Source organism: Kogia breviceps, chromosome 12 (genome assembly GCF_026419965.1).
Source record: "Kogia breviceps isolate mKogBre1 chromosome 12, mKogBre1 haplotype 1, whole genome shotgun sequence".
Classification (NCBI taxonomy): Eukaryota; Metazoa; Chordata; class Mammalia; order Artiodactyla; family Physeteridae; genus Kogia; species Kogia breviceps.
The window spans coordinates 9,151,262-9,177,875 of record NC_081321.1 but is presented as its reverse complement, the minus strand read 5'-3'; the positions used below and the strand labels follow the sequence as shown (position 1 = coordinate 9,177,875).

The window sequence follows — 26,614 nt, the reverse complement described above, 5'->3', positions numbered from 1 at the left end:
TGAGTTCAGACAGAAAGAGTGCATTGTTCCTGGAAACACAGTGAAAGTTGTATTTTCAGAGAAGTCGAATTTCAAGGGATGAGTTAGAAGGGGAGGACGTCCTGATGGAGGCGTCAGCGTGGCACAGTGGCAGAATTCAGAGGGTGTATGGAGATTTGTAGAAGTCTGGGTGACAGGGGTGCAACAAAAACATGATGCACACTGAACCACAGTCACAGATTCAAATCCTGACCAAACCTCACACTGGTTTTTGACCTTGGGAAAGTCACTTTATTCTTTTAAAGTCACTTTACTGGGAAAGTCATAATTATTTTGAGTTTCGGTTCCTCCTTTGTAAAATGACTATAAAATACTTAAATTGTGTGCTGTGAGGAGGAGAGGGGATACTTGTAAAGTATTTGGCAGGGAGAGCAGACACTCAATAAATGGTAATAAAATTGGTTAGAAGGTTTTGAACAGAAGTGAATGAGCAAAGCTGTGATTTGGGAAATTAACGTAGAATCTGTGATTAAAACGGGCTGGAGAAAGAAAGTGCTAAGTAGAAAACTAGTTAAGATGCTTTTTCAATCGTCTGGATGAGAGGTGGCAGGGGCGGAGGGCAAAATAGGACATCTGTCGGTGGAGATGGATGCAGCAGCCAGGGGTCCCTAAGGGCGGCGGCTACAAAGCCTGTAAACCTGATATAACACCTGCCTGGGGACAGGGCCTGAGGGTGGAGGCCCGGCAAAGCACGCGAGGAATCCGAAAGTTCTGCAGTTTAGCGCCCAGGTATCTGAGAGAGGACACGGCGGGGGACAGTCTGGGAGGGTTAGGAGAGGGGTGTTCACCACCGCTGCCTAAATCCCACACCGGGGCGCATCTGTTTCAGGTCCCCAGGGAAGAGGTCAGGTCCGTACAGGAGGCAGGCCGAGCAGACGTTGACAGGCTTACCCACCGCCCCGCGGCCCTGACGCGCGGCCGGGAGGAGGCAGAGCGCGGCCCCTGCTCCGCCCCTCCCGCCGAGTCCCACCTCCCCGAGCGCATTCCGAGGGGCGGAGCCCGAGGCTCGCCTCGCCCATTCGTCACTCTACAGCCTCCCCGCTCGCCACGCCCATCCGTCACGCCCCGCCCTCCTCCTCCTCTCTCTCCGGGTAGACCGGCTGACGCCAGCAGCAGCTGCCACCCAGCTTCTACCCGCACATCCAGAGCACCGCGGCGACACCATGTTGGGCGTGATCAAGAACTCGCTGTTTGGGAGCGTAGAGACTTGGCCTTGGCAGATACTGAGCAAAGGGGGCAAGGTAGGCCCACAGGGCTGCCGGGGACCGGAAGGGGGGCCTCGCCCACCGCACCCTGTTCGCGGCTGGAGTGTGGACAGGTGGGGCAGGAACGTGCCCGGGATTGTGCGTTCTGGCGTGTGCCGTGGCCACGGCCCTCCGATGCCCAGCGCTTGGACTGGGAAGGAGGGGAGTAGGAAGTCGGGTGCAGCGGGGCGAAGGGCTCTGCTGGGAGGAGGGGAGACAAAGAGGCAGGATGGGTTTGAGGGGAGAATCCCAGCTTACCGAGATGGACTGCGCCTCTTGAATGCATTCGTCCATTTAAGCATTCCAAACTTTATGAATATTTGTTCGCTGAGAGGCCTTCGATTGCAGGAAAGACTGGAAAAGTGCTTGTCCTTAAGAAACTCCCAAACTGTCCCTGGTGGAGAACTGAATATAAAAGAACAAGATCTGCGCTGCGAAGGAGGTAACTGTTCAAGGCGGGGAGCGCAGGGGAAGGAGCAGTCTGTTCTGCCAGCGGGTGATAGTGGGGCCTGTGCGGAGGAAGTGCCGTCAGCTAGGCCTCAGGGATGTGCAGGAATGCACAGAAACAAGAAGAGCCCGTGCAAAGGCCCAGAGCTGTCAAATGGCTTGTTGGTCTATGGGAGTTGGACGCCTAGAATACAGGATGAGGAGGGCATCGTTGCAGTTTTCCCCCAAATTAACATTAGTGCTCATCCAGGCAAATTGGACTGCCCCCCGAAAACAAGAGATCTGCCACTAGATGATGATCTCCTTGTGGACAGGTACTTTGCACACCTCGCGACTGTATACTCAGCTCCCTGCCCAGTGCTTCATCTGTTAAAGGACCGTGTTGTCTGGGGGGCCGAAGTCAGGTACCCATTACATTGATCATCACACAGAAGCCCTCAACTGGAGTCTGGACTCTCCAAGCAGCTATAGCCAGAGGCCTGTTACTTCATCTGTCTATATCTGTTTCCTTAGCCTTACGTAGAATAAGGACTTTAGCCCTGATCAAAGGTGACCTATTCAGGTGCCTACAAGCAGCCAGGCACGTTATGAAAATGAGTGACAAACTATAAGGCAGGGTGCGAACTGAGGCAAGTTGGAGACAGAGAACTCAAGTCCCCATCTGCAAAGGGTAATTCCAGGCAGTTGTCGTGCAGTGATGGGAACCAGGATTGCTGGATTTTTAAGGAAAACCAGCAATCCAGACTCTTCATGTGAAATCTCAAAATTTAAAATGTATTCATTCAACAAATGACTGTTGAGTGGGCCAGGTACTCATAGGCAACGGGGATAAAGCAGTGGACAAAACTGGCAAAAATCCCTGTCCTCATGGAACTTCTCTTTTAGGGACTAATGAACAAGTAAGTCAAATATTTCATGTATCAGGTGGTGATCAGTGCTGTGATCAAAAATAAAGCAGGGAAGCGGGGGAGGGACTAGAGAGTGTTAGGGGTGAGGCTATGGTTTTAAGTAGGACAACTGGGTCCGTTTTAACTGTTACAAATGTTTGTAAACCCTGCGGGTCAGGTAGGCAGGAGGATCTATCTGTGGTGGGATGTCGCCTGTGTGCATACCAATCTGTGGACTGGGCCCGATGATCTCTAGGGTCCTCGTTGGCCTTGATACTTGAGGAATCCAGGTGTTACCCACAGCTTGCAGAGAACTTTCCTTTCTGTAGTAGAATTGGGCTCACTTTGTCTTTGGCGTTAACAATTATTTGCAATGCAGGCTGAGGGTCTGGGCTCCCGGTGGGAGGCACTAGAGGGAGATAGGAGGGCAGGAAGAAGGGAGAGGCCGGGGTATTTCTCCCTCTCCTTCTCCTCCCTATCAGGTCTCTGGAAGCAGGAGCTTCTCTGGGGCTCCAGTTCTTGCTAGCCAGGCCACCACGGTTCTAGTTCTCACCAAGTGATCCAGGTATCTGAGCTCAGGTAAAAGATCACCCTCCCTCTACCCCTGTAGGGCGCTTGCTAACCTCAGGGTTGCTTCACTGTCCCTTTTGGGCATCTCAGCTCTTTTATGATCTGTGAAACCAGTTCTCTGAATCAAGATCCCTCTTCAGAATACTCCAGTCATTTGGTTTTCTGTTAGCCCCTTATGGTACAGTGTCACCTGCCACTGATTCGGTGTCTCCAGGGATAAATGCAGCTCCCTGATAAGCATCTTCCCTCAACATTTGATAAGAATATGGAGCCATACGGGATATTGGTACCACGCTGAAGCGAATCATTTAACCTGAATGAACCTCAGTTCTTGCAACTGTAGAAAGGCGATCAAAATATCTTCCCCATCCACTCCCAGAGTTGCTAGACATATTAAATTGTTTAAGAAACATGAAAATGATTTGTAAACTAATACCCCCTACAAATGTAGTAACATCATTACACTGGAGCTCATTTCAGCTCCACTCTTACTAGCTTCGTGGTCACAGCCCACTTAACCTCTCTGATGCTAATCGTGTGGGAAAATAATAATCCTCGTCTTATAACATTGTTCTGAAATTTAAAGGAGAAAACCAATTGTAAATTGTTCAACAAAATACCTAGCACGTGAGTGTTAGCTTTCCCTTAGTTTTCCAGGTAATTTGGGTTAAGTTACTTAACCTCTCAACCACTCTGAACGCTGAAATTCCTCAGCTGTAAGATGAGAATGACAACGCCTTATGTGACAATTAATTAAACAGTCGAAGATTCTTGTAATCTTTTTTTAAAAAAAATATACAAATTCAGGGTGTTGTTATTGTGAAGAGAGTCTCTTTTTGAAATGATCTCTGTCTTCCTGGAAAGAGTCTGGGTCAGAAACCGTTGTTCACTTTCCTGGGTGAATGAATATATTACACAGGGTGCCCCATGTAGCTCAAAGTCGGGCTCAACCAGATGTTCAGGGCTGATTCCAGGCACCTGGTGGGGAGGCCCAGGCTGCTGCCGGACCTTATCAGGTCCTTCTGCATTGCTTGGGGAGGGTGGAGGATGCACAGCTCTCTGTGTGGGGTTGGGCGGGTCTTGTGGGTTCCGAGAGCAGGACTGATATTAGTAATGGACATCTTTATGGGATTTGTTTCCAGCCTCTGCACATTGATTAGGACCCCACTGCCTGGCTTGGAATCCTTACCCCACCTCTTGCCACGGTAGCTTGGGCACGTTACTTAACCTCTTGTTTTCATCCGAAAATGAAGATTAAAAACACTTACTTCTTCACAGGGTTGTTTAAAATAATACGTGACACATAGAAAGTACTCAGTTAGGTTGATCATTACTATAATAATTATTGTTGTCTTCTTATAGTGAGAAAGCTGGCTTCCAAAATCAGCATGTATACCAACCACAGCAGGTGGCAAGAGAAAAAAAAACAGCCTTGCAGAGGACCTTGCAAATCTCATAGCAAGAGGCATTCTTGCAACATCTCTGTCTGGGACTTGAACTTGACCAGGTTCCCACTGAATGTTGAAGACTGCTATTTGTGGCCACTGGCTGAAATCCTCATCTAGTTACTGATGTAGGAGCACAAGCTAGCTGAATGTGGGGTGAGGGAAGGCCATTATTTTGTTATATGTAACAAGGAAATGCACTCAAGATGTTAAATTTGAAGAATCACATGTGCTAACAGTGTCAACTTAGGTGCTTTATTTTCTGCAGAAGTAGAACTCTATTTAAATTCAGCTTCCTGGAAAATCAGAATAGTTGGATAATATCCATCTCCCAAAGCTAAATTTTCATAGTGATCCAGTGGTTCAAATGAGAAGTTACAGACATAGATGCTGTGAAAACAGGCAGTACCTGTTGGAGAACCACCTTCAGACAATGTGGTACAACCTTCCTCCAGGATGGATATATATAGTTAGGCTAGGTTCTCATCTCTCCAGCCAGCTATGGCTGCCATATTCCTTTTCATTAGAGTAAAGCCAGGCTTCACTCCACAGCCTCCTTTCCCACAAATCCTTATAGAGGGCCTACTACATATATGAGTAAGACGTGGTCTTACAGCGGTATCTCTGTATCACAATACAGACAGTCCCTGACCCCATGGGGCTTACGATTGCAGTTGGAGATTAAACACACTAGTATTCCATTACAATTTCCATTGTAATTATATTCCATTATAATTCCATTGTAATTATAATTATAGTATACTATGTTGAGAAAATACAAGGGCTTATAAAAATATCATGGGGAACCTGTTTTAAACTGGGATCCACTCTGAGGAAGTGACTTTTAGGTTGGGACCTGTTGGGTGAGTGGGGGATTCCTCGGGCAGAGACGGGAAAGGAATCCCCCAGGCAGAGGAAGAGGCAGGTATGGAGGCCCTGAGGCAGGAATGACCGTGGCATTGAAGGAAATAGCAGAAGGCCAGTGAGGAGGTGCTCTGGGTATGGCCGGCAAAGTAGGAAGAAGCTCGGTGAGTGGTGCCTGGACCATCACAGATAAGTTAAGAACTCGGTAAATGACAGCTTTTAGGCGGGGGATTAATTAACGTGGTTAATTTATATAGAATGCTCTGTGTATGTTCCCTGGGCAACACAGCCTCATTCACAGCTTTGGTTGCCCCTTATGCTGATGCATCCTAAGTGAGCCAGGCCCCTGCCGAGTCCAGACCCATGTGTCCAACTGTACAATGGATGGTTTGCTCATCTGTAACAGGAGACAGATGAACCAATGGCTTTGTAAGTGCCCTTCCAGCTCTAGTGTCACCTGTCTTTGAAGCTCATGGGAAGGCAGGATCATTCAGGAAGAAGAGGTAGAGTTAAGCTCAGCCTTAAAGGATGGTAGACTTATGGGGGCTGGGCTCCCTGAATCAAACTGGATTCCTTTCTCTGCAGCCGTTCCTTCCTGGCCGTGGACTTTTCTGCCTCGGGGAACAAGCTGAAACGTGCTCACTCAAGACTCAGACACACCTGCCAAACCCTATATTTAGATGACAAAAGCAGGTTGAACTAATTTGGGGTAGATGAAATGGACTTGCTGTCAGATCACCATCATTGGACTAATGGTTCCAAAATCCAGCTCCCTGTGAGAGCCCTCAGATCTTCGGAAATCTGGCCCCTGCCAGAGTCTCTGGCCTCCTTTCTTGCCATGCCCTGCTGGACAGTTCTTGCTCCAGTGGCAGTGAACTACTTATATTTTTCACCATCATCATAATGTTCTTCAGCTCTTTGCTTTTACCCCTAGGGTGCCCGCTACCTGAAATTGCCCTCCCTAAACTATCAGAGCATTTACTACATCATATAATTATGAATAATTATCATTATATATATATAATGATATATATATATATATATAATTATAGAAGAATTACGTAATTCTTCTAACCATCCAACGAGACTGCCCGTATCATTATTAATCTCGAAATCTGTAGCACCTGGCAGAGGTTTTCAGTAGATGTTTATTCGATGAATCAATGCCTCGGTGACTGAATGTCCAGCTGGATGATCTGTAAGCACCTCAAATTCAGCTTGGCCTCCCCAAACCTGTAAACAGACACCCATGTCTCCCAGAATAGCCCAGGTGGTCCTCTTCCATGCTCCCACACTGCCATGGAGCACCTCTCCCCTTAAACATATCGTCAGATTATAACCTGTTTTCCTGGCTACTTCTATTAGCCCATGCCTCCTGATGTCAGGGACCGTGGCTTTCATCTCTTTAGTTGTTGGTTGGATGAATAAAAGAAGGAAAGAAAACAAAGGAGAGAGCCAGCCAGCTCTTTCTCCCGTGAGAATTGGTCATTGGCTTCTTCATTTGTAAGAGAAGGAGCTGCATTGAATGACTTTTGATGGCCCTGTTCTGAGTGTGACACGCACCTACAAACGTCTGTCAGAATTAATTACCTCGTAGCTACCGAAAGAGGTTAAACAAATACCCAAGTCATCCCCTGTGGAGCATAGAGCCTTGTGGCCAGCATTAGACCAGAGTTTGGGGACTTGAATTCTGGTTCCAGCTTCACCACTCGGCAGCTGTGTGGTCTTGGGCAACCCAGTCTCTCTGGTTCTTCATTTCCTCTTTGGTAAAATTACTTTGGTTGGGTGAACCTTGAAACCTCTTTCAGGCTGAAATTCTGTGACTCACAGAGTGACATTTCTGGAATTTAAAACGTTTTAAGTGGCAAGACTCAGTGGGACCTCCAAAGAAGGCTGGGTCTGGTCTCTGATATGACAGACAGAGCCAGAAAGAGCAAAATACCCCAAGTTTACGTAACACAATTAGCTACTGAAGGCTCTTTGGAAGTGTCAGACTCACTAAGGGGAGGGCCTCATAGCTGTCCTCAGAATTCGTAGGCACAGTGCCCCAAAGTCAAGGCCAATTTGTGGCCTCTTGATTCTTGGCCTGGTGCAATTGCCCCTGCCCCATGTGGAGGGAAGTATATGAAATTGGCACTCAGGGTTTATGTGCAGATTTCCCTGACGCCTTTCTTACTACTCTTCTTCAATTTTGCATCACAAAAACAACAGGTGTTTTTGCATTCTGGGTATAAGATTATAATATTAAGTGTACTTTTTCAGACTGTAGAGGCCACTCAGTCCTACCCTCCTCTAGAGATTCATTATATCCCCTTGGAAGTTGAACCTTCAGTCTAAGATGTCATAGGAAGGATTGTTTGATCAGCCTGGGGCAGCCAGGTCCTCTATCATGTGTCTATTTTTTATAATCATTAGTAAGAGAGGTACCTCCTTAATCAATAAATAAATATCTTTTGAGCATCTAACATGTAAAGCTCTGGGATATAGTTTCTGTCCACAAAGACCTTCTAGCAGATTTTTCAAACTGTACTGGTGTTCCATTACCAGATAGTAAAATCAATATAGATCAAGGTTTTTTTTCTTTTAGTGGACTATACTAAAATTCACTTGAGTAGAGCAGAATAGAAATAAACAGGATAGAAAGAAAAGGCATGTCGCTATGGAGAACAGTATGGAGGTTCCTTTAAAAACTAAAGATATTGGGCTTCCCTGGTGGCGCAGTGATTGAGAGTCTGCCTGCCGATGCAGGGGCACGGGTTTGTGCCCCGGTCCAGGAAGATCCCACGTGCCGCAGAGCGGCTGGGCCTGTGAGCCATGGCCGCTGGGCCTGCGTGTCCGGAGCCTGTGCTCCACAACGGGAGAGGCCACAACAGTGAGAGGCCCACGTACCGCTAAATAAATAAATAAATAAATAAATAATAAAGATAGAGCTACTGTGTGATCCCGAAATCCTACTGCTGGGCATATATCCAGAAAAAAACATAATTCGAAAAGGTACATGCACCCCAATGTTCACTGCAGCACTATTTACAATAGCCAAGACATGTAAGCAACCTAAATATCCATCGACAGTTGAATGGATAAATAAGATGTAGTGTATATACACAATGGAACATTACTCAGCCATAAAAAAGAATGAAACAATGCCATTTGCAGCAACATGAATGGACCTAGAGATTATCATACTAAGTGAAGTCAGAGATATATATCATATGATATCGCTTATATGTGGAATGTTTAAGAAAATGATACAAATGAACTTATATACAAAACAGAAATAGATCCACAGGCATGGAAAACAAACTTATGATTACCAAAGGGTAAGGTGGGGGAGGGATAAATTAGGAGTTTGGGATTAACATACACACACTACTATATGTATTAAATAGATAACCAACAAGGACCTATTGTATAGCACAGGGAACTATACCCAATATTTTGTAATAACTTATAAAAGTATCTGAAAAAGAATATATATATATATTATATATATATATAATATATATATATATCTGAAGCACTTTGCTGTACTAACAGAACATTCTAAATCAACTATACTTCAATTTAAAAAGAAAAGACATGTATCATAATGCATCCTGTCCATAAGGGTAAAGTGTTATTTTGTGAAACTTTGCTTCAAACGTGTATGTTCTTGATAGGGTGTAGTGTAAAAATGTATTTCTTGTTATGGATTGTGGTTTTCTTTAAAGTTTGAAAGCGCTGCCTTACAGTATGTTTAGGAATTCAAAATTATTTCATATGAGACATCAAATGGTGTAGAGGAGGAAGAGGGGTGAAAGAGAGCTTTGTGGGTCTATAGGGAAAGGGTAATGACCTTAGGACAGAGACTCACCGCAGAGAGGGGATCACTGCCAAGGAGGAAGGGTTTGGGGGAGAAGTGACAGTGCAGCTGGTCATTGAGGAGCATGGGGGGGGGTGGCTTAGTGAGGCAGATTGGGAAGAGGAATTGCAGCTGGGAGTACAGTGTGAAAAGAACTACTCTTGATCCTTCTTGAACTGCAGCCCTTCTACTAGACTGAGGCTAATCTTGGGGCCATAGAGTTTTGTGGGATTGTTGCTGTATTTCTTTGTTTCCTCCTTCGCAATTTTCTCTTCTCTTTTCCTGGGTCTCCTATTATTCAGAGCTTGGATCTCTTGGCTTGATCCTTTGATTTTCTTTTCTATTTTCTACTTCTTTGCCCTTTTACTTGACTTTCTAGAATATTTCCTTCAATTTTCTCTTCTAGCCTTTCCACTGAATTTTTCCTCTCTGTTATATTTTTAATTTCCCAGAGCTCTTTGATCTCAGAACGGTCTATTTTTGTAGCATTCTGGGGATGTTCTCGGTGGTTTGGGTTGTAATATCTTCTGTTATTTATCTGTGAATATTAATTATATGAAGTTTCTTCTGCTGTATCTACATCTGTAAGAAATCTCAGAATCTGTTTGTCATGGCCTTTCATTCTCTGGCCTGTCTCTTCCCTGTCACCACAGTTGGGCTTTTTATGGAAAGTTCCTTAGCAGCGTGTGCCTCTGGTAACTGGAGTTTCACTGTTTCTAGAGTCATCACAGGTTGCTACTTTATATCTCTTAAGCGCTGCATATTCTCTGCCTTTAGGGAGAGGTCTCCTATGAGGAGAGGGCCTGTGAAGGTGGGAAGTTTGCCACAGTGGAAGTGACTGATAAGCCTGTGGATGAGGCTCTACGGGAAGCAATGCCCAAAGTCGTGAAGTATGTGGGAGGCACCAATGACAAGGGTGAGTATCCCTGAAGGACTGGCTCTGGTCTCATAGGCCACGGCTGCATAGTCTCACGTCCTCGATGGAAAACACAGGGAGGGACCACACGGCACCTGTCACTACCTGTTTCAGTGGCATGTGAACTTGCTGTGCTCCGTGGGCAGGGAGGCTCCGGGGAGACCCACTGACTTCACGCCAGCCTCCCCCGACTTTGTAGGATCCCCTCTCAGTAGCCCTGAGTTCATGCTTCTCTTCCAGGTGTGGAGACACCACGCTGTTTGTTTGTTTCTTTGTTTGTGTATTTGTTATTTTTTAACCCTACAGTGCTTACCATGTCTTTGGATTGGTGGACTGGGTAAGGTGTGCCCACGATATGCCAGGCCACAGAACAAGGCCAGCTTCTGACATGAGACCTCTGCCCCCAGGCTGGAAATCTCCAGAGTCAGCCCCCTGGTAGCTCAGATTGTGTGGGGATACTGAGGATCAGTGAGTGATGATTATGGAAGGTCCCTGGCTCTGTTCTGGCAAATAAAGAGCCTGAGAATTCTTAGGCTACTCCCCTCTTAAAGTCTTGGCAGTCCATGGGAATTCCCTGGCGGTGCAGTGGTTAGGACTCAGCGCTCTCACTGCCAGGGGCCCAGGTTCGATCCCTGGTTGGGGAACTAAAATCCTACAAGCTGCGTGGCATGGCCTAAAAATAATAAACAAACAAACAAACAAATAAATAAATAAAAAGACTTGGTGGTCTGTGCTGGCTGCCTCCCTGTTTTTAAAATGAGAGGCCTGAAGTTTCAGTGTGCCTATTAGCATGTAAACCTTATTTAAACCTTATTTAAATACCAATTTAACTCTTTAGCTCTCTAATTTGTCCTGCACTTTGGAATCAGTGCAAACCCAAAATGGGTCAGAACACAAGGTGAAAAAAGAGACAATGTGTTGAATTTTTAGGATATATCTCAAGTTGATAATTGAGAAAGTTAGAAACTAGTATTAACCTTAGTAACATTTACTAGGACCAAAGTAATCAGGCTTTGGACATAAGCTGACCAGTAGGAGGTCAAGAAGAAATCTTTTCCTTCTTAGCACTGTCATAACATTTTCTTTAGAAGAAAATATGTGTAAAAATTATAAACTCATTTAAAAATTTTGAAAATAATAGAACAGCACCCCTAATCCATCTTTTCTAATATAATCATTGTCATCTTCAAATATATTTTGGGGGGCTTTTTAATCGGTTTTTAAAATGTAATCATAGTGATTGTGCAATACATCCTGCTTCTGTCACTTATTTCATAAGCATTTTACACTGTAGCTAAATAGTCCTGAGCATAACTATTAATAGATAAATTGCATCACGTGCCTATCATTTACTTAGACATATTCCTATTTTGAATATTTATATGAATCCCAATTTTTCACAATTATAAATTCTGCTGCAAGGAAAATCCTATTACCTATAGCCTTTTCCGTATTTTGGATTATTTCATTAAAATCAACAATTAGATAGGAAGTAATTAGATACTGATATATTTACAGTCTTAAATATATATTACCAAATAATTTTTTCCAGACGAGTTGAATCACTATGCTCTTACCTCCAATATATAAATATAAGAGGTGTTTTGTCTGTGTCTGATGATATGTTTTTTGTTTGTTTGTTTGTTTTTGCGGTACTCGGGCCTCTCACTGTTGTGGCCTCTCCAGTTGCAGAGCACAGGCTCCGGACGCGCAGGCTCAGTGGCCATGGCTCACGGGCCCAGCCGCTCTGCGGCACGTGGGATCTTCCCAGACCGGGGCACGAACCCGCGTCCCCTGCATCGGCAGGCGGACTCTCAACCACTGCCCCACCAGGGAAGCCCTGATGATATGTTTTAATGCCTGAAATACTTATTATAAATTTCAAGAACAACAAATATTGTCTTGGAAGAAGAATGAGACCAGCAGACGGTCCATGGGCCTGAGCAGGTTCTGTCTCTAACACCCACGTCCCTCTGTGGGGTATTGTGTTTTCAGGAATCGGGATGGGGATGACAGTTCCTATGTCCTTTGCCGTGTTCCCCAGTGCCAATGGGTCCCTACAGAAGAAATTAAAAGTCTGGTTCCGGATTCCAAATGAGTTTCAAAGCGACCCACCAGCTCCCAGCGATGACAGCATTAAGATCGAAGACAGAGAAGGCATCACTGTCTATTCCATGTAAGGAAACAATTCTTTAGGCATACACGGGTAGCACTTGAATCATCTGCAGTGAGCATTTGCATTTTTTTTCCAGTTTTGAGATGGAATTGACATATAATATTGCATTAGTTTAAAATACAACATAATGCTTTGATATATGTTTATCTTATGAAATGATTACCACCATTTAGTTAACATCCTTTATTAAACAAAGTTACAAATTTTTTTCCTGAGATGAGAAATTTTTTTTTTTTTTTACAAATTTATTTATTTATTTGGCTGCATTAGGTCTTCGTTGCTGCACGCGGGCTTTCTCTAGTTGCGGCAAGCAGGGGCTACTCTTCATTGCAATGCGCGGGCTTCTCATTGTGGTGGCTTCTCTTGTTGCAGAGCATGGGCTCTAGAGCACAGGCTCAGTAGTTGTGGCGCACAGGCTTAGTTGCTCCGCGGCATGTGGGATCTTCCCAGACCAGGGCTCAAACCCGTGTCCCCTGCGCTGGCAGGTGGATTCTTAACCACTGCGCTACCAGGGAAGTCCCCATGAGAAATTTTAAGATCCACTCTCTTAGTAACTTTCAAATATACGATACAATGTACAATATTGTTAACTGTGGTCACTGTTGTACATTACATCCCCAGAACTAATTTATCTTATAGCTGGATGTTTCTACCTTTTGACCACCTTTAGCTAGATCTCCCACCCTCCACCTCCCCATCCTCCGGCAATCACCAGTCTGTTCTCTGCATCTGTGAGTTCAGCTTGTTGTTTTTTTTAACTCCACATATGAGTGAGATTATACAGTATTTCCCTTTCTCTGACTTATTTCATTTAGCATGATGCTTTCACAGTCCAGCCATGTTGCTGCAAATGGCAAGATTTCCTTCTTTTTATGGCTAAATGATATTCCATCGTATGTATGTACCACATCTTCTTTATCCATTCATCTGTCTATGGACCCTTATGTTATTTCTACACCTTGGCTATGGTAAATAATGCTGCAGTGAACATAGGGGTGCTGATACCTCTTCAAGCTAGTGATTTCATTTCCTTCAGATATATACTCATAAGTGGAATTGCTAGATCATATGGTAGTTCTATTTTTAATTTTGTGAGGAACTTCCATACTGTTTTCCATAGTGGCTGCACCAATATACATTCCCACCAGCAGTGCATAAGGATTCCGTTTTCTCCTCATCCTCACCAGCACTTGTTACTTCTTGTCTTTTTCATAATAGCCATTCTAACAAGTGTGAGGTGACATCTCATGTGGCTTCGATTTTCATTTCCCTGCTGATTAGTGATGTTGAGCACCTTTTAATGTACCTCTTGGCCATTTGTATATCTTTTTTGGAAAAATGTCTATTCAGATCCTCTGCCCACTTTTTAATATGATTGTTTGGGTTTTTTTTACTCTCGAGTTATATTAGTTTTTTATATATTTTGGATATTAACCCATTACATATATATGATTTGCAAATAATTTCTCCCATTTAATGTGTTGCCTTTTTATTTTGTGGATGGTTTCCTTTTTCTGTGCAGATGTTTTTTAGCTTGATGTAGTCCCACTTGTTTATTTTTGCTTCTGTTGCCTGTGTTTTCAGAGTCAAATACAAAAAACTCATTGCCAAGACCAATGTCAGGGAGGTTACCCTCTATGGTTTCTTCTAGGAATTTTACAGTTTCAGGTCTTATGTTCAAGTCTTTCATCCATTTCGAGTTGATTTTTGTGTATGGTGTAAGATAGTAGACCAGTTTCAGTCTTTCGCATGTGGCTGTCCAGTTTTCCCAACACCATCTATTGAAGAGACTGTCCTTTCCCTATGGTACATTCTTGGCTTCTTTGTTGTAAATTAGTTGACCATGTATGCCTGGGTTTATTTCTGGACTCTCTGTTCTGTTCCATTGAGCTTTGTATCTGTTTTTATGCCAATACCATACTGTTTTGATTATGATAGCTTTGTAATATAGTTTGAAATCAGGAAATGTGATGCCTTCAGCTTTGTTCTTCTTTCTCCAGATTTCTTTGGCTATTCAGGGTCTTTTGTGGTTCCATACAAATTTTAACATTGTTTTTCTCTTTCTGTAAAAAATTCCATTGAAATTTTAATAAGGATTGCATTAAATCTGTAGATTGCTTTGGGTAATATGAACATTTGAACAATATTAATTTTTCTAAACCATGAGCATGGAATATCTTTCCATTTATTTGTGTCTTCTCCAGATTTTCCATTAATGTCTTAATAGTTTTCGGTGTAAAGATCTTTCACCTCCTTGGTTAAATTTATTCCTAGGTATTTTGTTCTTTCTGATGCAATGGTAAATGGGATTATTTCTTAATTTCTCTTTCTAAATTCATATTATTGATGAAATAAGAAATACTGAGTACTAACTTTCTTCTTGAATTTCTTCAGCTTATAGCACACAAACATTTGCACTGTATCTAAGTAAACGCCTTTGCCAGTTGCCAAACTGATTTGGATATAGAGAATATCCCCTCAGCTTAAGCTGAACATCTACATTAGCCACAGCAGGGTTCTGGGAGATTCAGAGAATATCTAAGTCAATCTGTAGTTTGGGGTCATGAATGTCTGGGGAGCGTAAAGGACTAGAGATACTTCGTTTTTACCCCACACTCCCCTTGAATGCCAGAAAGGCAGAGAACATTTGCCAGAGCCAGACTGCTACCTCCTTAGTTATTCATTGTCTGTGGGCCTTTCAGCAGAGCACATGTGCCTCCTATTATTCTAGTCCTGTTTCCAGAACTTTACTTGGGGTCCAGTTCCCTTGACTTTAGAGAATAACAGGTGCAGGTGATTGCATGATTTTATTCTTTAGACCTCAACCTCCCTTCAGAAGCCAGGTCTCTTCTAGATAATCAGTGACTCCCCAGTTGTTAAAATCCTCCTGTGTGACAGGAGCCTCCACCTCTTCTGCTCCAGCCCTCATTCAGACTTTCCAGCCTTCACTGCAGAGGCTGCAGGGAAAGCAAACTCTATTTAAAGAATACCTAGACTATCTTTTCCCAGGGCTGGGACTAGGGTGAGGAAGCGGGCGCACCTGTTGTGCAAAATTTAAGGGGACACTCAGTCTCACAGTTGTCCAGGTGTATGTAGGGTTGGCCCTGAGAGTGAGCACCTCCTTAAATCTTGAGCCCCAGGTGTCTCAGCTGTCTCATCCTAGTTCCCACTCTGTCCTCTCCATCCTCTTTCCTGTGTCTTGGGAGGCAGCCTGGTGTAATATGATGAACAAGTATATTTTAGTTTGAATCCTGGATGATGCTTGGGAAGTTACTCAGCCTCTATAAGACTTGGTTTTCCCATTTTGTATGGGCTGATAATATAATCTACCTCATAGTATTATTGTTAAAGACTATCTTTCAGTATTTACTGAGATGCTATTTATAAACTGCTTAATGTTTATGACCTGTAGTAGGTTTCAGTAATTCCTTCTCTTTGCCCCTTCTTATTTCATAAGAAATGAGATTGACATGATTAAATCAGGTCACATAAGACTTCAAGCAGAATGGACTAGTTTCTAATCATTTCTTTTTCCAAACCCAGGATAATAACTTGGTCCAATTTTTTTCTTTTGCCTTTAGCTTTTTAGTAGGGAAATCTTCAAACTTATAGAAAGATAGAATAAGAAAATGAAACCCTACGTACCCATCACTCATCTTTAATGGTAATTAACTCAAGGCCAATTTTGTGTCATGTGTATCCTCACAACTTCAACCTGGTCCCGACCCTAAATTATTTTTAGGCAAATTCCAGACATTATATTATTTCATTCATAAATATTTCATTGTGACTACTGAAGACTTTTTAAAAATACAAAAATGATATCTTATTATTCCTAAAATTTTAACAATTCATTACTGTTATAATAATTTTAAATATCCAGTGTTCAGTTTTCTCCTACTAGTTCATAATTCATTCCTACAGTTTGTGTGAATCTGGATCCAAATAAGATGCATTCATTGCAATTAGTTGGTACATCTTTTAAGCTTTTATTTATCTGTTGATTTTCTCACCACCACACGTTTTCATTTTTCCTTGCTGTTTATGGATCATTTATCCTAGTGTTTCCCACAGTCTGAATTTTGCTGGTTTCCTCACTGTGGCATTTTAACATGTTTCTCTGCCCCTGCATTGCCTGAAATTAGTAGTCAGAACTAGTGGCATAATCAGATTCAAGTTTGAGTTTGGGGCAAGGATATTTCAAAGATGGTTTTATGTACCTCCATCAGGGGCTCATGATGTTTGCTTGCCTCTGTTTTTGTGATATTAGTGACCTTAGATCACCATTTCCCAGATGCCATGTTTCCTTAGAGGTTGTCAAATGATAATATTTTCTATTTTTCCTTCTTCATTTATTAGCCAGAGTACTTTGGTAAAGAGAAACTTCCCTTCATCTACTATTTGGTTTCCCTGAGATAGAGTTGTAGAAAAAAGGCCAGATACCTTCTCTTTAGCTTGATGCCTTCTCTTTATCAGTTTTCAGAATAATTATTTCATTTCTTAACATCCTCCAAAGGGGAGGCAGTGTTGACCTCTGGTTTTTGAGTACCAATATAAACATATGAATTCAAACGTAATTGATGTGTTTCAGTTCTTTGCAGTTATTATTCTCACTGATGCTCAAACTGTCCCATCTTTGGCCAGTGGGAACCTCTTCAAGTTGGTTTCTTGGTCCTTTTGACATGATCCTGGTAATCTTCAGTAACTTCCTTGGTTTCTGGTAGGACAGGATATTTCAAGCACATCTTGACATTTCTTGCTCTAGAGCTGGAATTAGCCATTTCTCCAAGGAACACTGGTTCCTTATGGTGGGAAAGGGAATCTCTTTAAAAGCTACTATTCAAGCCAGGTCTGTCGAAGTTTCCTTTACTGCAACCTAAACAGAGAGGAAAGTGACAAAGACGGCATGTAGCCTGGCTCAATGAATTTTTTTTAACCTGTTAGCATCTGATCCTAAGTTAGCATCTGTTCATTCCTCAACTAGCCACTAGGTGTCACTGCACAGTCAAGTGTGCGTTTAAAAGTACCTTTCTGCGGAAGGCAGAGTTGATGACATAATAGAAGGCACAAGTACTGTTTCAAATACACAGCGCATCCTTAACTCAGTCTTCCTTTTTTATGACCTTGTGAAGGGATGTCCATTGATTAGCAGTATGTGTTACCAATACTGTTTAAATGAATAGAAGGCTATGAAAAATTAACGTGATCAGAGTGTTTTCAGTATTCACAAGAGGCAAGAGTTGTCCTCGCACTTCGATGATGAGTGGCCTCATTCCAGACCGCTGTCCTCCCTCTGTGTTCTATAAAGGCCACTTAGGTTAGAGCTCAGCCTCCTCAGTGCAAGTCAACAGAGACCAACAGCAGGAGAGTTTCGATGGTGTTAACAAGACTTTCATGATCTTAATGAAATGTCTGGGTATAAAGGAAAGAGTTGGAAACAGGAGCTGATTGTCGGGGTGACCCGTGCTCCAAGCTCAGCTCTACCGCTTAATGGCCAGAGGACCTCTGGCATCTCACCGAGCCTCTCTGTGACTCATCCGTGAGATGGGGGTAAGAGTAGCACCCCATGGGGTTTTTGTGAGGATGAAATATAATATCCACAAGCGCCTGCAATGCCTCTAGACATTAGGGAAACACTCAGCCAGCCTGTTCTCTTCCTGACTTCACCGCCCTCTGAGAATTAGGTCAAGTTTCACTAGAATTAACAAAAAAGTCAAGCTACTCCCGATACACTGGAGTTCAAACCTGAACTCTAATAATTATGAGTTTTATAACTTTGGGTTTCTGAGCTTCAGTTTTCTCATTTATAAAATAGAACTTAGGACGCAGTTTCGGGAGGGTCCAGTGAGGTTGTGCATGTGACAGCACTTTGTCGGCCCTGAGGCAACACCTCTAGGGCTGCTGATGTTGCTTCTCTCTCTGAATGACCAGGCCCTAACTGAGGCCACTAGCAGCTTGGGAAGTTCGGCCTAGAGGAAGAGGAGTTTGGAAGAAAGGGTCCAACTGCTAAGCCTCTAGGGTGTCCACAAGTACTGCCTAGGAGAGCTACAGACCAGTGTAGGCCAAGCTCCTAGAGGGTTCCAACGTTCGTCTGTATCACAGGAGGTTTGGGCCATGGGTGACATAACACAGCCCTGCCTACTTGGCCCGCTCAGCACCCAAGCGCTCCCGTGTCAACTTCCAGGGGCCTCACCTGACCATCCTATTGAAAATAGCTCCCCTTCCTTTTCTACCCCCTTACTCAGCTTTAGTTCTCTTCACATCACTTACTGTCACCTGCTTTATATACCTATTTGTTCATTTATTTACTGTCCTCTCCCTCACTAGAATGTTCTTGCGGGCAGGGCCTTTGGCCCGTTTCTAAGCGCTCAGTTAAAAGTTGGTGAATAGGGCTTCCCCGGTGGCGCAGCGGTTGAGAGTCCGCCTGCCGATGCGGGGGACGCGGGTTCGTGCCCCGGTCCGGGAAGATCCCACGTGCCGCGGAGCGGCTGGGCCCGTGAGCCGTGGCCGCTGAGCCTGCGCGTCCGGAGCCCGTGCTCCGCGGTGGGAGAGGCCACGGCAGTGAAAGGACCGCGCACCAAAAAAAAAAAAAAAAGTTGGTGAATAAGGGGAATTCCCTGGCGATCTAGTGATTGGGACTCTGCGCTTTCACTGCCGAGGACGCGGGTTCAATCCCTCGTCTGGGAACTAAGATTCCACAAGCCACGCAGCCAAAAAAAGTAAAAATAAAACAAAACAAAAAGGGGGATTTGAGGACTCTTTAAAAAAATTTTTAAATTAAAAACTGAAAAGTTGGTGAATAAGTAAATGAATGAAAGTCTTGGACCTTGCCTCCTGCTCTCCTCCCTCAAGATCTCGGCCCCTCCCGATAGCTTCAGCTTCAGCTGTCACGCTTCCATCAGTAACTCTCCTACCTGACCTCCATCCAGCTGCCTTAAACGTCTTACCATTCCTCAGACTCAGCGTGACGACAAAGGCGAGGCCACTTACACATTCATTCATTCAAACAAATCACATCTTCATCATTCACTTACTCTGTGCCAGGAAGCGTTTTAGGTGCTGAAAATATAGCAGGGAACAAGCAAAGCGTCTGCCCCTTGAGGGGGGAGAAACCTTGTAGTGGGGAAAACAGACAAAAAGCAAATGTCTCGAGATATTTCAGGACAGTGTCGTTCCAGAGATAAGAAGTGGTATCTGAACTGAAATTATAGGGAAGCCTATTTCTACTCAAAAATAAATACATTCAGGACTTCCCTGGCAGTCCAGTGGTTAAGACTCCACACTTCCCATGCAGGGGGCTCAGGTTTGATCCGTGGTCGGGGAACTAAGATCCCACATGCCATGTGGCACAACCAAAACAAAAAATAGAATTAAATAAATACATACATACATGTATGCATACGTTCCGGCATAATCCGTCTCAGAGTAAAATGCACAGACGATGAGACGGTGAAGCCCTGGCCCTGGAGGAATCCAAATACCATCTGAACAGATGTGCGACAATTATGCATGCAACGTTTGTCCCAAGTGGCAAGTTTGGCTGCATTTGACAAATGTTTCTTGGGTACCTCTGCTATTTAAGCCCCTCCCCCTCTGAGCGCCCCGCCAGTGATAGCATTCTGTATCTAAAACCTAATCCATCACCATTCACTCCCCTCACAGCTGCTCAGTGGTCCCTTTAGTCTAGTACTTGGAAGGGGCTTCAGTCGCTATTTCCAGGTGGATGAACCCAGATCAACATGGCTAGCGCTGCTGCCTTTTATCCCAAGCTCCCTGGGCAGCATCGCCGTGCAAACCTCCTCGGGTGGCTCCCGAGTCAGCGTGTCCAAATGGAACTCAATTTCCCTCCCACATCTGACCCCGTGTTCTGTCTTCCTAGAGGTCCCCTCCGTCCTCCCCATCCCGTTCTCATCCTTGCCGACTCCTTCATCTTCCACATCGGTGCTGGCCGAGTCCCAGCCACCTCCTGGCTGTGCCTTCCCCTCCGCCCGCACGGCCACGGTCTTATCACCTCTTGCCCGCACCGTTGCCAAGGCCTCTTTCGTGTTTCTCGTCCCTCCGCCTCTTCTGAGATGTCCTTTTGTCTCCGCCAGCCCCAAAGCACAGGACCGATCGCACTACTTCCCCCTGCTGTTTGGCTCTGGCTGTGCGCCTCGCCTGACTCTGCCCGAGGGACATCCGAGGTTTGGGACCGAGCCCAAGATAGTAATAAAATAGGAAGGGGGATGGGTGGACTTCGGGTCGGGTCCCCAAATGTTTGGCCAGGCAAGGAAGCCTAGTAAAATGCCTCGTTGTGGCGTGCACTGTCCTCCGCAACACAGCCCCACTCCGGGGGTCCGCCTAGCCGCAGAGCACCCCGGCCACGGCGCCCGAGCCCCGCCTCAAACACACACACATGCCACATCCACTGCCAGACCTTCACTCACTCGCCCGGCTCCTCTCAGCCCTTCCCCACCCTCTGCTCATTGGAAGCTCTGCGAGGGCAGGAATTTTTGTCACGTTGTTCATTGCCGGCATCAGAAGAGACGCTCGAGAGAGAGCAGCTTGACGTCACGTCCATAGCGTCCTCCCCTTCATGTTCTAAGTCAGAATCAATCCTTCCCCGCTCCCTGCCCCCAGAGCGTTCTGTGTGTACCTGCGTTCCGGTGTTTTCTCCCGCCCTGCCTAATCTTTATGTGTGTCTCTGTCCTGACCACCACAGTTAGACCCCAGTGGGGGAGAAAGCCTTCCCCATCATCTTTACAGCTCTGTGCTCTCGAGCATGCGTTTCCTGCTTGAGCGACGCTCAACTCGATTAGCCTGGTTCAATCTGATTGAATGAAATGCCATACGGCGTTAAGCTTCTTTCCTGCTGATGTGGAATTCTCAGCTCTTCGTCTTACGCTTCTCCTGCTTTGCACAGGGCGAGGTGCGTGGCAGATTCTCCACAAATCTGTGCTGACCTGTTGACTGTGAAAGTTCAGGCCACGTCGGATGGTCAGGCTCGGAGTCAGTCCATCTCCCGTCTTCCTCGCTGCGGGCCCACTCCAGGCACCCCCTGAAAGATAACACGTTCTGATTTTTCGGACCTTGGACCAAAGTCTCCGTCTGTTAACCCGCCTCAGTGACGCCTGCATCACCGCCCGCCCACCACCACCACCACCACCCCAACTCTTCCAGACCCGTTTAGACAGTTCCTTCTGTATTTCTGGAATCCAGGGCGTGTGTGTCCTTCCTCGGTTCCCATGGTAACCAAATTCTTGGGAATACTGAGCTCTGACTACAGAGCCCTGGTGGTGAGCAGCTTTGAAGAGGGAGACTGAGACACTTGTTAACAGGCTTGCAGAAATGATGCGTAGACTTCCCGTCTCTTTCCTTTGAGAAGCTCGAAGCGCTTTACGAGCATTCCTTAACTCACACTCATATGTGCCCGTGGGCTCGGAGAGCTGGGGGCGCAGCGCGGTTACCCCCCGAGTGCTGCGTGGAAGCTGTGCCCGGGGAACGAGGCAGCCAGAGCTGGGCCTCCTTCACGTCTTAGGGCTCTGCGCCTGGGAGGGTTTGGTGTTCTGGCTTGTTCGTGCGGCTCTGCGATGGGGGTTCGGGTCAGTGGGTCAGACTGGCAGCGGGGAGCGCACGCGGATCTGTCCCACAGCTCATCCAGCTTCGCTCGTTTCCCAGTAGAATGCTTCCTTGATGAAGCAACAGGAAAATTTTCATCCTCGTTATAAGCATCTTAGTCAGCCTAGGAAAATATATAAAAAGTCAAGGGTTTTGTTGTTTCTTTTTTTCTGGTAGTGAATTTAAGAATCTCTGGATGATGACATTCTCCTCATCACTCTCTGCCGGGTCTCCTTGGACTCAGGTGGGTCCTTCTCAGTGGCCTTTGCCGAGTCCTCATCTTCCTCCCAGCACCGGGAGACTAGGAGTTCTGAGAACAGCCTGCTGACTTTCTGTATGCTCGCCACCTGGGCCTCATGTCCCTCTTCGCAGCGACCATAGCCAGCACCTACTCACGGGGGACGCCCGAGTTTCTGTCGCTAGACCCGTCTCTTTCCCCGGTCGTATCTCTGACTCCAGTTCCTGCCCAAGTCTAGGGAGATTTCGCAGTGCCCAGCACACACTTAGGGGCTCAATAATTGTTGCACGAATTCCTTTCCTCGAGGCACCTTCATAGAAATAGGCCGCAAACCAGATGAAAAACCCACCCACCCCTCCTCTCCAAAGGGCCTCTTCAGCCCCAAATTCTTCTTCTGCTTGGCGGTGTCAGTTTCCATTCAGAGACTTAACTGGAAGCCCTGGAGGATCCTTGACTCCCTCCACCCCGCGCCCCCCCCCCACCCTGGCCTCTCCCCGCCCCACGCTCACCTCCCACATTTGCCTTTGTCCAGGCCTTCGTCATCTCTGGGTCAGCTGTTCCTGGCCTCCTGTGACTCCCTTCCCCTCATCCCTCCACGCCCCCACCCCAGAGGGGTCTCTCCAAAATACAGTCTGACCACGGCAGTCCCTTAACTTTAAAACCCCTTCCTGAGTCCATCTTTGCATCTAAGGTCAGGCTAAGAGTCCTTAGCGTGACCTTCAAGGCCCTTTCCAACATGGCCCCAGTCCACCCACTTCGTTTGTTTGAATTCCCACTACTGTGCCCTTAGTAGGTGCTTCAGATTTTATTCTATGAGTGAGTGAAGATGGAGGCCAACAGACTTAAGTGCCCTCATCTTTAGGTCTATCACCCCGAAGATAGCAACTTCTGTCATTTACCCCAGACTGTTCATTTAGCCAAGAGGTCTTAGTATGTGTGTTAGGTGATCAGAATACACCAGTGGACAAAGAGCGACAAAGATCCCTGCCCTCGTGGGGCCTGTTGTATTCTACCAGGGGCCTCAGACCATAAACAATGAATAACTTGTATAGTATGTTAGAATAAATTATATAGTATGTTAGAAGGTGAGACGTTCTGAAGAAAGAAAAAGATAGGAAATGACGGAGGGAGGAAAGAAAGAAGGGAGGGGAAGGAAGGATGGGGAAGGGGAGTGGGGTGACAAGATTGAAAGCGTTTTGAGAGGAGCCCTCATTGAGAAGATGAGGCTGTTAATTGAGCCAGTTCCTCATCATTAAGCTGTCTTGCTAGGTTCAGGATCTTACTTTATCACCATTATGTCTCTCACCTCGGGCGTCAGGGAACCGAACGACTGTTCTGAGCAAATTGCAAAGTAACAACAATAGCTACTGTTTGCTGTGCGTTCCCCGCGTGATGGGCACAGGCGGCTGAGGAGTTTGCATGGTTTTCTCTTTTTTAATCTTTACAACAGCCTTCTGAAATTGACCCCCTCATTCCTACAGAACAGATGAAGGACCTGAAGGTTAGAGAAATGCAAGCATTTGCCCAAGACCATGAGCTAGACGGTGGCAGAGGTAGGATATGAGCACACAACTAGCCATTTTGCCTCTCAACTGATGAATGAAGATATCTGAGGACCACTCCCTTGTATGTTTGTAGAAACCAGTAGCTTAAAGAGCCAACATCATCGATTTACACAGCTGAGAAAACAGCTTAGTAGCACAGCGTGAGAGGGGGCTGCAGAGGCATTTAACACCTGATCACCCCACCCCCATCCGGCATCTGATTCGTTTCAGACAGGTGGTCCTCAATCTATAGACATTCTTCGAAAATAAGCCCAGTGTCTTACAGGCTTTTAGTGTCAGAACAATCCTTCCTTAATATTCATCCTCTGCCTCCTAATCCAGTTTTATCTCATTTGAGCCTCCATGAAGCTAGAACTCACCTTTCTCCATCTGCCTTATAATCTTTCTTCAATAGACTTGAAGGACCAAGCCTCCTGTCTCCCCAACTGGTCTCAGCCCTGTCCATGTTCTGTAGCTATTGTCTAGACATTAGAATAACCAACTCCTTAGAGATGAAATCCTGGGTATTTTCAAAGCAGTAACCCTGTAATCAATGTGCTGAACGCTTAGCAAGCATGACTAACCGCTTACAAAAGAGCAAAGCGTGAGTCAGAGAACCCCACCCAAAATAATACATTTGGCCGAATCTTGGCTTGGTGCAGATTCGGACCTTTGAGTCATAAAGCTCGTTAGAAATGGGAATGTGTTTGACGCTAGTGAAGATTTTAACGCAGCCCCAGATTTAGAGTGGTCTATTTAAGGTAGGTCACAGGATGAATTTTGGAGCGAAGGCAGGTGACATAAGGAGAGGATAACAGTCGTGAAAAGACAAACTTTATCGCTTCTCTGTCTCCCCTCTGCCGTCAAGGGAAAAGCCTGATTTAGGAAAAATCATCTTCACTTACTAGAAAAAGAAGGCTTTCCTGATTTGAGCAGGAGAAGGGATTTATTAGAAGTGATTTCTTTATTTGGGGCATGCTTAAAGCTTGCCTCGGGGCCCTGCCTTTGGTAGCTCTGTCTTTTTTGTTTGTTTTTTAACATCTTTATTGGAGTACAATTGCTTTACAATGGTGTGTTAGTTTCTGCTGTATAACAAAGTGAATCAGCTATACATATACATAAATCCCCATATCTCCTCCCTCTTGAGTCTCCCTCCCACCCTCCCTATCCGAGCCCTCTGGGTGGTCACAAGGTAGCTCTGTTTTTTAACAAAGCTGCTACTTGTCCTTAGCACTGCTCTGCAGTGGGAGAAACATGAGCTCCAGCTCCACCCTAACTCCCTTGGTTCTCCTCCCCGCCAGCTGGCGACAGAGAGCCAGGGAAGAGAGACGACTGGGGCAGCAGAGGAAGCTAGAGAAAAGGGTAAAGGCATGGCTTTGGGAAAAGTCAGCCTCCCATCTCTTCAGGAAATTTCAGAAAGGGAAGGGAAGCTCGCCTTTAGTACTGACTATATTACTGGTTCTAGACTGGTTCCAGGACCCTCACAGATACCAAAATCCAAGGATGCTCAGAGTCTCTTATCTAAAGTGGTGTAGTATTTGCATATAACCTACATACGTCCTTCCATCTACTTTAAATCGTCTCTAGATGACTTATAATACCTATTACTGTAAATGCTATGTAAATAGTTGACGGCACATGGCAAATTTAGTTTTGCTTTTTGGAACTTTCTGGAATGTTTTTTTTCCCCCCAAATATTTTCAACCTGCAGTTGGTTGAATCTGCGGGTATAGAACCCCCCAATGCAGAGGGCCGAATGTAGTGTGTTTCAGGCCCTGCATTAGAGTTTTTTACATCCGTGATCGTAGTTAATGCTCATAACCTATTGGAAGAAAAAGGAAACATATCCCTGTTTTACAAACGAGGCTCACGCTCGGTGAGATTCAGTCCACCCCGTAGGAAGGGGCAGATCTGCACTCTTAACAACTGGAGCATGCTTGTCGTAATAAGAGTAGTGAGTGACTCTTTAGAAATCACCCCACCTCTCCGAGACCCTGTCCTTTCTGAACCAGTGACTTCCTCTGTGTCCTCAGGCAGTTTGGCGGTTATGCCAGGGAAACTGACTACGTAGCTCGTGCGGCCCAGCTGCGCACCACCCTGGAGGGTACAGCCACCTGCCGGAGTGACTTCTACTTCTGCGCTGGGTATGACCCTCCCATGAAGCCCTACGGACGTCGCAACGAGATCTGGCTGGTGAAGAGCAATGAATAATTGGCTGAACTAGAGCTCGCTGGGATGCTTGCGTCTGTGCCCACTTCCGCCAGGAGGAAATGAAGTTCCCCGTGCAGCTCCAGTAGGGCCGACTTTCCTTCAGAGCCAATCAGTCACGGCCAATTTCCTGAAATAAGTACGTTCCAGATCCTGAGGCTCTTGTTCTCGTGGAGGGAAACAAGGCACCCACGATACATATGCGTCCTTCTAAATGACTTAGAAAATTCTGTGGTAGACCAGAAAAAACCAGCAGCATTTCCCCAGCTCTCTGGATCCCTAAAAACTGATTTTTTAAAATTATTGAAACCATATTTTTATTATTGAGGAAGAAGTGTGATTTACGTGTGATCTTTCATCTCTGATTCTTATAAGAGCTTTCTTTAAAAAGAAACCGGAAATAAAGATCTTTGACTTAAACAGCTGAGACGAATCCTAAGAGTAGTTATTTTCCAAGATTCCACAGGTGTATAGATACTATTGATGGTGTTTACTGTCGCGGGAATCCTGTGTTTACAGTTCCAAGGTCCTTCAGAATAGAAACCCAAAGATCCCAGGGAAGGAGGACATGCACCACATGCTTGATCGTCTCTAAGCC

The 26,614-nt window shown here is 45.3% G+C and overlaps 2 protein-coding genes across 2 annotated transcripts in view; one reads left to right on the top strand and one right to left on the bottom strand.

Moving 5' to 3' along the window:
- Positions 1 to 1,638, bottom strand: part of FAM234B (family with sequence similarity 234 member B) — a 78,921-nt gene extending 77,283 nt beyond the window's left edge. The window contains exon 1 of the mRNA XM_067008750.1: positions 1,542 to 1,638. The gene's annotated coding sequence lies outside the window, so the exon portion shown is untranslated. The remainder of the gene's footprint in view (positions 1 to 1,541) is intronic.
- On the top strand, positions 1,103 to 26,441 carry HEBP1 (heme binding protein 1). The gene is made up of 4 exons (XM_059082680.2): positions 1,103 to 1,280; positions 10,115 to 10,253; positions 12,249 to 12,429; positions 25,842 to 26,441. The coding sequence occupies exons 1-4, from the start codon at positions 1,203 to 1,205 to the stop codon at positions 26,017 to 26,019; spliced, it is 576 nt and encodes a 191-aa protein (XP_058938663.1). The 5' UTR covers positions 1,103 to 1,202; the 3' UTR covers positions 26,020 to 26,441.
- Positions 26,442 to 26,614: the final 173 nt, after the last annotated feature.

What these genes read in the sequence shown, in the direction of transcription:
- HEBP1 (XM_059082680.2), top strand. Translation starts at nt 1,203, where the DNA reads ATGTTGGGCGTGATCAAGAACTCGCTGTTTGGGAGCGTAGAGACTTGG. An exon ending in TACTGAGCAAAGGGGGCAAG is followed by an intron (nt 1,281 to 10,114) that starts GTAGGCCCACAG and finishes CTCTGCCTTTAG; the next exon opens with GGAGAGGTCTCCTATGAGGA. An exon ending in GGGAGGCACCAATGACAAGG is followed by an intron (nt 10,254 to 12,248) that starts GTGAGTATCCCT and finishes TTGTGTTTTCAG; the next exon opens with GAATCGGGATGGGGATGACA.